This window comes from Macaca mulatta, chromosome 11, assembly GCF_049350105.2.
Source record: "Macaca mulatta isolate MMU2019108-1 chromosome 11, T2T-MMU8v2.0, whole genome shotgun sequence".
Taxonomy (NCBI): Eukaryota; Metazoa; Chordata; class Mammalia; order Primates; family Cercopithecidae; genus Macaca; species Macaca mulatta.
Window position 1 is genome coordinate 130,181,129 of NC_133416.1, and position 12,051 is coordinate 130,193,179.

The 12,051-nt window shown below is 45.4% G+C and overlaps 1 protein-coding gene across 2 annotated transcripts in view; it reads left to right on the forward strand.

Annotated features, from left to right (window-relative positions):
• CCDC62 (coiled-coil domain containing 62) overlaps positions 1 to 12,051 on the forward strand; it is a 57,361-nt gene that overhangs the window by 18,709 nt on the left and 26,601 nt on the right. For both annotated transcript variants that reach the window (XM_077955629.1, XM_028830048.2), the window contains exons 7-9: positions 2,625 to 2,713; positions 3,403 to 3,518; positions 6,401 to 7,126. In XM_077955629.1, the coding sequence (XP_077811755.1) occupies positions 2,625 to 2,713; positions 3,403 to 3,518; positions 6,401 to 7,126 (931 nt within the window). The remainder of the gene's footprint in view (positions 1 to 2,624; positions 2,714 to 3,402; positions 3,519 to 6,400; positions 7,127 to 12,051) is intronic.

Sequence of the window (12,051 nt, forward strand, 5' to 3'; positions counted from 1 at the left end):
ACCCACCTCGGCCTCCCAGAGTGTTAGGATTACAGGTGTGAACCACCGCACCCACTCAGATGTTACCACGTTTTATTTGAAGTTGGAATATGTCTTAAAGTTTTACTTTTTTTTTTTTTTTTTTTTGAGGCGGAGTCTCGCTCTGTCGCCCAGGCTGGAGTGCAGTGGCGCGATCTCGGCTCACTGCAAGCTCTGCCTCCCGGGTTCTCGCCATTCTCCTGCCTCAGCCTCCCGAGTAGCTGGGACTACAGGCGCCAACACCACGCCCGGCTAATTTTTTTTTTTTGTATTTTTAGTGGAGACGGGTTTCATTGTGTTAGCCAGGATGGTCTCGATCTCCTGACCTCGTGATCCGCCCGTCTCGGCCTCCCAAAGTGCTGGGATTACAGGCTTGAGCCACCGCGCCCGGCCAAAGTTTTACTTTTAAGTTTAAAACTTTTTTTTTCCTCTTGCTGACAATGCAGTTTGTTTATTTGTTTGTTTGTTTTGAGACAGAGTCTAGCTCTCTGTCGCCCAGGCTGGAGTGCAGTGGCGCGTTCTCTCCTCACTGAAAGCTCAGCCTCCTGGGTTCACGCCATTCTCCTGCCTCAGCTTCCCGAGTAGCTGGGACTACAGGCACCTGCCACCATGCCCAGCTAATTTTTTGTATTTTTTAATAGAGACAGGGTTTCACTGTGTTAGCCAGGATGGTCTCGATCTCCTGACCTCGTGATCTGCCTGCCTTGGCCTCCCAAAGTGCTGGAATTACAGGCGTGTTCTTTACATAGGCTGAGAGAACAAAACATGTCTTGTTTGTACATAAGTAGGAGTAAGGAGTTTGCAAAGGGAACAATGATACTAGTTTACATTTCTGTGGGTCCTGACAGCCCTGTAGGTGAGCTCTTGTAGACTGAGTGTCTGCCTCAGGTCTTCCAGGCAGAGTCTTGATCAGAATTCAGCAGGTTCCAGGCATCTAAGGCCCTTCCCATTGTTGTTGTTTTTTTTTTTTTTTAAGATGAAGTCTCGCTCTGTCGCCCAGGCTGGAGTGCAGTGGCGCAATCTCCAGTCACTGCAAGCTCCGCCTCCTGGGTTCACGCCATTCTCCTGCCTCAGCCTCCCATGTAGCTGGGACTACAGGCACCCGCCACCGCGCCTGGCTAATTTTTGTATTTTTAGTAGATACGGGGTTTCACCGTGTTAGCCAGGATGGTCTCGATCTCCTGACCTCGTGATCCACCCGTCTCAGCCTCCCAAAGTGCTGGGATTACAGGCGTGGGCCCCGTTGTTTTATCTTAGGCTGCTTGTTCAGGCAGATAGCAGCAGAGAGTTCCTTACCTCTTTGTTTTCTGTGGCCAACTTGTGAAAATAGACCCAATCCACTCTTATCTCTCAGCTAAACCCAGCAGTGGAGAAAACTATCTGAACTAGGGAAACATTTATATTTACAGTGGCATTGCCTCTTATGCAAAAGTAGATTATTCTAAAATCAGAGATTAAGGCAACATTCAAATATATATATATATATATTTTTTTTTCTTTGACCACCTGCCCTCCCCCACCACCCCCCAACAACCCTACCAGCCAACATTCAGATATATTTAAAATTACTCTGAGGGCCAGATAAAGTAGTTGGCTTTTGTTTAGGGACCATGCTGTATGCAAAACAAGTATCTTTTTTATTTTTTTTTTAAGAGACAGTGTCTTGCTGTGTTGGCTCAGGCTGGTCTTAAACTCCTGGGCTCAAGCAGTCTTTCCACCTCAGCCTCCAAAGTAGCTGCGATTATAACAAAACAGGTTTATTTAAACATTAGGAGTACACCCTGCTTGGATGCTGTTAACATGAGAGGCGTGTGGAATTGAGACTCACTGAGTCAGATGCACTATGGATATCCCTTCCACTGTTAAAATGTCTCGGTTTTGGCCAGGCACAGTGGCTCATGCCTGTAATCCCAGCATTTTGGGAGGCCGAGGCGGGCAGATCCCATGAGGCCAGGAGTTGGAGACCAACCTGGCTAACGTGGTGAAACCCAGGAGTTCAAGATCAGCCTGGGCAACATAGCGAGACCCCATCTCTGTTTTTAAAAATATTTATCTTCTAAAATTTAAAAATAAATAATTAAAGTAATATGTATTAAGTATAGAAATTTGGAAATCACCCTCATTCTATCACCCACAAAAGGAAAGACAAATAATCCCTGAATCTACAAATCACTTCTTTTTTTTTTTTTTTTTTTTTGAGACAAAGTGCTTACTCCATCATCCAGGCTGGAGTGAAGTGGTGCAGTCTCTGCTCACTGCAACCTCCACCTCCCAGGTTCAAATGATTTTCCTGCCTCAGCCTCCCAAGTGACCGGGACCACAGGCATGCACCACCACACCTGGCTAAATTTATATTTTTAGTAGAGATGGGGTTTTGCCATGTTGGCCAGGCTAGTCTCGAACTCCTGACCTCAAGTGATCCACCCACCTCTGCCTCCCAAAGTGCTGCAATTACAGGTGCGAGCCACTTCGTTCAGCCTATTCTGCTGTTTTTAAGTTCAGGAACAACAACAAAAATGTCAGCTGAGCATTGAATTGTTGGAAATGGAGAGATTTGTGTTGATACAGCTGATGAAAAATGTTTAATAATACTTGTTCTTATATAGTAGAGAGAGAAAAGAGGAAAGATGAATTGCTTAATATTGCGAAGTCAAAGCAAGAACGCACAAATTCAGAACTGCACAATCTGAGACAGGTATGTCCCCAATCATCCTTCTCTATCACATAAGAAATGTTTGTAAACAAATAGCAAATTAGAAAAAAGTATGCCTGTCGATTTTGTTTAATTGGTGGTTTGGAACCCTAACTACATTAGTTGTATATCATGTTTATTTATTTTTATTTTATTTTATTTTTTTGAGACAGAGTCTCATACTGTCGCCCGGCCTGAGGTGCAATGGCCTGATCTTGGCTCACTGCAACCTCCGCACCCCAGGTACAAGTGATCCTCATGCCTCAGCCTCCCAAGTAGCTGGGATTACATGTGCCCACCACCAGGCCAACTAATTTTTTGTATTTTTAGTAGAGACAGGGTTTTACTATATTGACCAGGCTGGTCTTGAACTCCTGACCTCATGATCCACCCACCTCAGCCTCCCAAAGTGCTGGGATTACAGGTGTGAGCCACTGAGCCCAGCCTGTGTATCATGTTTAGTACAGCAGACAGGGTCTTGCTTGTGGTGATCAAAGGCAGGGAGCCCAGCTATCCTAGCAAATCTTAGTGCTAACAAAGGAAAATTAAAAGCAGACATATTTAGCATATTTCCCTAGTAACTATCTGATCTGTTTTAGGGTTTATGAACTGTTTCAGGGAAACTGCCAAATTGTTGGTTCAGTTTAGTTTTGTTATTACATTTCATATTGATTTATCAATATCCATGACAGATTTATGTAAAACAACAGAGTGATCTGCAGTTTCTTAATTTCAATGTGGAAAATTCTCAGGAATTAATACAGATGTATGACTCAAAGATGGAGGACTCAAAGGCCCTGGACTCCAGGTAATCTCAGCAAGATGCAATTAATATGATCTTGTATTATATTCCATCAGTCAGTATTGACTGTGCACTTACTATTGGCCAGTACTGACTACTATTCCCCATATGGTAGGAAATAAATGTGGCCGGATGCGGTGCCTCACACCTGTAATCCCAGCACTTTGGGAGGCCAAGGCAGGTGGGTCACCTGAGGTCAGGAGTTTGAGACCAGCCTGACCAACATGGTGAAATCCCATCTCTACTAAAAATACAAACATTAGCAGGCATAGTGGCTCATGCCTGTAGTCCCAGCTACTCGGGAGACTGAGGCACGAGAATCACTTAAACCCCAGAGGTGGAGGTTGCAGGGAGCCAAGATCGCGCCATCATACTCCAGCCTGGGTGACAAGAGCCAAACTCCGTCTCAAAAAATAAATAAATAGGCCTGGCGCGGTGGCTCATGCCTGTAATCCCAGCACTTTGGGAGGCTGAGGCGGGTGGATCACGAGGTCAGGAGATCAAGACCATCTTGGCTAACACGATGAAACCCCGTCTGTACTAAAAATAGAAAAAAATTAGCCGGGCGTGGTGGCACGCACCTGTAGTCCTAGCTATTTGGCAGGCTGAGGCAGGAGAATTGCTATAACCTGGGAGGCAGAGGTTGCAGCGAGCTGAGATCACGCCACTGCACTCCAGCCTCGGAGACAGAGTGAGGCTCCATCTGAAAATAAATAAATAAATAAATAAATAAATAAATAAATAAAATGTGTGTGAGCTAATAATGACTTTCATAATCCTCAGTTGTAGGAAGACCTGATCTAAGAATTTTAGGCATGATCCTGATTTAGCCACTGGATAGAAGTGAATATGTTTAACCTGATTTGCCCTTCTGTTGTGCAGAAGGCTTTGAGCTAGAGTAGACACTACAGAGATGAATCATTCGTTCATCCATCCATCCATCCACCCATCCATCCATCCATCCACCCATCCATCCATCCATCCAGCATTCAGTGTTTAGACACTAGGCTAGGACTTGGGCACATGTAGGTATATAGGACATGGCACTCGCCCAAAAGAAGTAATGCCAAGGAATGCATTGATCACTGAGTAAGAGCCCCACTCCACCGAGGGTGATCTGTGCCCTTAACTGGATTTTCCTGCTTGCGTCATTAATAGGAAATATCTTCCCTTCCCTACAACAAGCAGTGTGGGAATTAAATTGGTTTCTGTAAAATTAAAATATAAACATATAAAGTGTGGTTTAATTTAACAGGCATATAAGTGTACCACAGCTCAACTTAGTCTACTTTTCTAAGCCGAAATGTTACAAGGAGTCTTTGAAAGGGAGAGGGATTAGGGAAGCTCCCTATGACTGTTTGGAACCATGGAGGCCGGACTGGGTTGCAGCAGCGACTTTTCCTGGGAGAATGGAGTTGAGAGCAGCAGGGCTTAGTAGTTGCAGCACTGCCGCGATCACCCTAGGCGTGTGGCGTGTGCCGTGTGCCGTGTGTCTGGGGCCGCCCTGCTTTCTGCTGTACTTGCTGCACTTTCCTTTGGGGCTCTCTGCGGGGGGTTGTGGCCTGTGGCTCTGAGTCCTAGCTGCTGCCACTGCCACCAGACTACCTCAGAGTTCTCTTGCAGGCAGAAGCCTCTAACATACTGGCTCTTTCTCCTTTTTCCTTTTTTTGAGATGGGGTCTTGCTCTGTTGCCCAAGCTGGCATGCAGTGGTACAACCTTAGCTTACTGCAACTTCCACCTCCTGGGTTCAAGCGATCCTCTCACCGCAGCCTTCCAAGTGAGTAGCTGGGCCCACAGGGGTGCGCCACCATGCCCGGCTACTTATTTTTTTTCGTATTTTTTGTAGATATGGGGTTTCGTTGTGTTGCCAAGGCTATCTTTCTCCTTTTTGACCTTCATTGCCTCTGGGAGGTACTAGATGAGTTGAGGTTATTCCTTAAAAGCTTAAAATGGGCTGGGCACCATGGCTTACACCTATAATCGCAGTGCCTTTGGAAGCTAAGGCAGAAGGATTGCTTGAGGCCAGGAGTTCAAGAGCAGCCTAGGCAACATAGCAAGACCCTGTCTCTACCAAAAAAAAAATTTTTTTTTTTTTTTTTTGAGATTCGCTCTTGTCACCCAGGCTGAAGGATTGCTTGACCCTGCAACATAGCAAGGATTGCTTGACCCTTGCAACATAGCAAGACCCTGTCTCTACCAAAAAAAAAATTTTTTTTTTTAGTTTCGCTCTTGTCACCCAGGCTGGAGTGCAATAGCACTATCTTGGCTCACCACAACCTCCGCCTCCCAGGTTCAAGCAATTCTCTTGCCTCAGCCTCCCAAGTAGCTGGGAATACAGGCATGTTCCACCACGCCCGGCTAATTTTTGTATATTTAGTAGAGACAGGGTTTCTCCATGTGGGTCAGGCTGGTCTCAAACTCCTGACCTCAGGTGATCCACCCACCTCAACCTCCCAAAGTGCTGGGATTACAGGCATGAGCCACTACGCCCAGCCTCAAAAAAAAATTTTTTAAGCATAAAATAGTTTATGGCATTATGGAAAGAGAGAATTGTATTTCCTAGGTATCAGAATGATACAGATTAGAATACCTGAATACAAGTGACATGAAAAATTTTAAAGGAAGATTTATTAAAAGGTTTTGTCACATTTCTGTAGGATTCTTTTTGCTCATGTAGACAGCGCAATAAGAGGTGAGGATGGAAAAGGGAATGTGGGCTTGGTGGTCAGAAAGGCTTCCTGGAGAAGGTTGGGCTAGAATTGGGCTCTGAGGTTCAGACAAATGAGTCTCATTGGGACTTAGCTCTACTGAGTTTTGGGTGAAATGTTTAGAATGATAGTATCAAGTATATCTTATAACCTCAATTTTTCTTATAATGCCACCATAGCAGAGACATGTGTTTATCAGACCTTGAAAATAACCACCCAAAAGTCGATATTAAGAGGGAAAAAAATCAGAAGTCACTGTTTAAGGACCAGAAATTTGAAGCCATGTTGGTTCAGCAAAATAGGTCAGACAAGAGCTCTTGTGATGAATGCAAAGAGAAGAAACGACAGATCAATACTGCGTTTGGGGAGAAAAGTGTAATTACGCTGTCATCCATATTTACCAAAGACTTAGTAGAGAAACACAAGTCTTGGTCACTGGGAGGAAAAACCCAGATTGAACCTGAAAACAAAATTACATTGTGCAAGATCCATGCAAAATCACTAAAATGTCATGGCACTGGGGTTCAGAACGAAGAAAAACAACCCTCAGAAACGCCCGCTTTATCTGATGAGAAGCAGTGGCACGATGTCAGTGTTTACCTGGGCCTGACCAACTGCCCAAGTTCAAAACAGCCAGAAAAGCTGGATGTAGAGTGTCAAGATCAGATGGAAAGGTCCGAAATCTCATGCTGCCAGAAGAATGAAGCCTGTCTGGGCGAAAGTGGCATGTGTGACTCCAAGTGCTGCCACCCGAGTAACTTCATAATTGAAGCCCCAGGCCACATGTCTGATGTGGAGTGGATGAGTATTTTCAAGCCTTCCAAAATGCAGAGAATTGTCCGCCTCAAATCTGGGTGCACGTGTTCAGAAAGCTTCCGTGGGACACAACGTGACTTCCCGGCAAGGTGAGTAACATTCACGTCTGTAAACACCCGTGGAGCACACATGCCAATATTTAGAAATACAACGGGTGAGAGAAGCCACGCCATACCTACTGTTAATCCAGAAGCCGTGTTTGCTAACAGAGATCTTCCTTAGGACCAATGGTTCCCTCTTTTCGTCACAGCATGGACTGTTGAGTCTTTAATTATAGAGGCTCTGTTAGATTCCAGGGACGCGTTTATACCAAGGACGGCTTCTGAGGCAAAGGTTTTGTTTAAAAACAAAAGCAGTTGTTATGACTTGGGCAAGTATGTTTTATTAAAAAGCAAACGGGTGGATCGCTGCACAGAGTGGAATGCCACCCTAGAGCATTCCTTGCCCCAGAAGCCATTCTGAATTGACACGCTGACCATTTCTGGTCCAGATGGCATATAACCTAGACACCACATAAAAATTTCTCTTGATGCATTGTGGTGGCTTATGCCTGTAATTCTAGCACGTTGGGAGGCCAAGGCAGGAGGGTCACATGAAGCCAGGAGTTTGAGACCAGCATGGGCAATATAGCGAGACCCTATCTCTACGCTTTTTTTTTTGGAGATGGAGTCTAGCTTTGTCGCCCAGGCTGGAATGCAGTGGCGCAATCTTGGCTCACTGAGACCTCTGCCTCCTGAGTTCAAGCCATTCTCCTGCCCCAGCCTCCCAAGTAGCTGGGATTAAAGGCACACACCACCATGCCCAGCTAATTTTTGTATTTTTAGTAAAGATGGGGTCTCACCATATTGGCCAGGCTGGTCTCAAACTCCTGACTTCAAGTGATCCACCCACCTTGGCCTCCCAAATTGCTGTAATTACAGGCGTGAGCCACCACGCTTGGCCTCTACACATTTTTAAAGAATTGTTTTTAAGTTAGCTGGGCATGGTGGTGTACACCTGTAGTCCCAGGATTGGGAGGCTGAGGCAGGAGGATCACTTGAGTCCAGGAATTTGAGACTAGCCTGGGTGACATAGTGAGGCTCCATTTCTACAAGAAAAAAAATTTTAATTTGCTGGGCATGGATGGCAAACACCTGTGGGAGGATCACTTGAACTCAGGAGTTTGACACGGCAGTGAGCTATGGTTGTGCCACTGCACTCCAGCTTGGGCAACAAAGTGAGACTATTCAAAAAAAAAAAATGTATCATCGCTCTTTTTTAAAAAATTGAGATGAGGTGATACTATCTTGCCCAGGCTGGTCTCGAACTTCTGGGCTTAAGCAATCTTTTCACCTGTGGGGATGACAGGTGTGAGCCACCACACCCGGCATCTCTCAGCTCTTATCCAGGGTCACTTAGTGTATTTACATATCCAGCCATGCCTGCCTTTGCGTTCATTCAGTTCGTATCTGTTTGAGACTTTACATCGCCCAAACTTTCTCAATTTTTCAAAATCGTTCAGGAAGGAGGATACTTGTATTGAACAAGCTGGTAAGTTATTGGCTTTTTTAAGAGAAGAAAATGGATTAGTTGTTAGCATATGCTGCCTTATTCAGGCTTGTCTTATTGTTAAAATAGCTAAATCTTGTGTGTGAGTGGTGTCATAATAATGTCTGCTATTTTTAAATAAAGCATAGCTCTTTAATCTTAAATTACAGAAAGGATGAAGTTTCCATATTGAGAGGCGTATTTTTTTTTTTTTTTTTGAGACGGAGTCTCGCTGTGTCGCCCAGGCTAGAGTGCAGTGGCGGGATCTCAGCTCACTGCAAGCTCCGCCTCCCGGGTTTACGCCATTCTCCTGCCTCAGCCTCCCGAGTAGCTGGGACTACAGGCGCCCGCCACCTCGCCCGGCTAAGTTTTTGTATTTTTTAGTAGAGACGGGGTTTCACCGTGTCAGCCAGGATGGTCTCGATCTCCTGACCTCGTGATCCGCCCGTCTCGGCCTCCCAAAGTGCTGGGATTACAGGCTTGAGCCACCGCGCCCGGCCTTTTTTTTTTTTTTTTTTTTTTTTTTTTTTTTGAGATGGAGTCTCGCTCTGCCACCCAGGCTGGAGTGCAGTGGCGCAATCTCGGCTCGCTGCAAGCTCCGCCTCCCGGGTTCACGCCATTCTCCTGCCTCAGCCTCCCGTGTAGCTGGGACTACAGGCGCCCGCCACCACGCCTGGCTAATTTTTTTGTATTTTTAGTAGAGACGAGGTTTCACCATGTTAACCAGGATGGTCTCGATCTTCTGACCTCGTGATCCGCCTGCCTTGGCCTCCCAAAGTGCTGGGATTACAGGCGTGAGCCACCGCGCCCGGCCGAGAGGCGTATTTTAATCATTACATCGGCTTTTATAGGATTGTATGATTAAAATTTATTTCTAGTGCTTAATTATTTGGAGTGTCCTTTGGCTCTTTAATTTTATTTTGTTTATTTATTTCCTCTGGCCCTTTTAGAAACTTGAATTGTTTAAAGGTCATACAGATAGTCATTCTGCCAGTTGCGAATTATTTTAAAAAGTCGGTCGTCACGCTAAATGTCATCTATTCATATTTGGTCTTTAAAGATCTTTGGATAATTGCAAGTATCATGGCACAACTGCCTATTTTTCACTACTGAACAAGGACACCCATATATTAAGGGACAAGCTTATGTCAGATAGTTTTAAGAGCATAGAGGATTAAATTTAATGTACGAAATAAGTGCAAATTTACATTCAGAGTTTCTTTCAAGGCCCTTTTGACCTCACCGACTTAAAATGATTGAAGTGATTGGCCTGTTCTGCCAGCAGAGACGGATGCCAAGATATCACATGACAAATATGTGATTAAGTAGAAAGATAATTATGTTTTTCTATTTTTCCATAGATTATAAGAACTTGCTTACCTACTTGATTATCTAACTAAAATGTTTACATTTGTGCCAGCATTCCATTTGACAAACAGGTTTACCCATGCAGGGAAAAACCGGGGGCAGCCTGTTCTCACTTTGTTTTAGGTTACAGGGGAGGAAGCAGTTCTAGTGCCTCTGGTCTGTTCCAGAACAGCTTTTCTGTCAAAATCAGGCGGATCACCTGAGGTCAGGAGTTCGAGACCAGTCTGGCCAACATGGTGAAACCCTATCTCTACTAAAAATGCAAAAATGAGCCGGACATGGTGGCACACGCCTGTAGTCCCAGCTACTCGGGAGGCTGAGGCACAAGAATCGCTTGAACCCAGGAGACGGAGGTTGCAATGACTCAAGATTATGCCACTGCACTCCAGCCTGGGCAATAGAATGGGACTCAGTCTCAAAAAAAAAAAGTTATTGGCCAGGTGAGGTGGCTCATGCCTGCAATCCCAACACTTTGGGAGGCCAAAGCAAGGAGGATCTCTTGAGTTCAGAAGTTCAAGGCCATAGTGGGCAACATAGTGAAACCCCATCTCTAATGATAACAAAAATAAATAAATAAACAAAGCCATTAACAAAAATCAATCTCAAAAACTGAAAACCTAAAATTTTCACAAGTATAACCTTATTCCGTGTTTTTTTTTTCTTTTTTTTTTTTTCTTTTTAGAGATAGGGTCTCGCTGTCACCCAGGCTGGAGTGCAGTGTTATAGTGATAGCTCACTGCAGCCTCTAACTCCTGGGCTCAAGTGATCCCACCTCAGCCTCCCAAGTAGCTGGGACTACAGGCAGGAATTACTGCACTTGGCTCTTTTTTTTTTTTTTTTGAGATGAAGTTTTGCTCTTGTCCCCTAGGCTGGAGTGCAATGGCACGATGTTGGCTCACTGCAACCTCTGCCTCCTGGGTTCAAGCGATTCTCCTGCCTCAGCCTCTCGAGTAGCTGAGATTACAGGCATGCGCCACCATGCCCGGCTGATTTTTGTATTTTTTTAGTAGAGGCGCAGTTTTACCATGTTGGCCAGGCTGGTCTCAAACTCCTGACCTCAGGTGATCCGCCCTTCTCAGCCTCCCAAAGTATGGGGATTACAGGTATGAGTCACTGCACCCAGCCGGCTTTTTTTTTTTTTTTTTTTTTTTAAGAATCAGTCTATTGGCCGGGCGCGGTGGCTCAAGCCTGTAATCCCAGCACTTTGGGAGGCCGAGACGGGTGGATCACGAGGTCAGGAGATCGAGACCATCCTGGCTAACACAGTGAAACCCTGTCTCCACTAAAAAATACAAAAAACTAGCCGGGCGAGGTGGCGGGCGCCTGTAGTCCCAGCTACTCGGGAGGCTGAGGCGGGAGAATGGCGTGAACCTGGGAGGCGGAGCTTGCAGTGAGCTGAGATCCGGCCACTGCACTCCAGCCTGGGCGACAGAGCGAGACTCCGACTCAAAAAAAAAAAAAAAAAAAAAAAAAAAAAGTATCAGTCTATTTGGCCAGGTGCGGTGGCTCACGGCTGTAATCCCAGCACTTTGGGAGGCCAAGGCGGGTGGATCACGAGGTCAGGAGATTGAGACCATCCTGGCTAACACGGTGAAACCCCGTCTCTACTAAAAATACCAAAAAAATTAGCCGGGCGTAGTGGCGGGCGCCTGTAGTGCCAGCTACATGGGAAGCTGAGGCTGGAGAATGGCATGAACCTGGGAGGCGGAGCTTGCAGTGAGCCAAGATCCCGCCACTGCACTCCAACCTGGGTGACAGAGCCAGACTCTGTCTCAAAAAAAAAAAAAAAAAAGAATTAGTCTATTTTAATTTTTTCCCCCCTTTTAGATGATCCTATCTCTAGAACGTTCAGTTCATTGTATTTTTAGGGGGACATTCTTTATTCTATAGTTACCTTTATCTAACAATTTTGTTTTAATTCTTTTTTTTTTTTTTTTTTTTTTGAGACAGAGTCTCGCTTCATTGCCAGGCTGGAGTGCAGTGGTGCAATCTCGGCTCTCTGCAACCTCCGCCTCCTGGGTTCAAGCAATTCTCATGCCTCAGCCTCCTGAGTAACTGGCATTACAGGCACGTGCCACCACACCCAGTTAATTTTTTATTTTTGAGGCAGTCTCGCTCT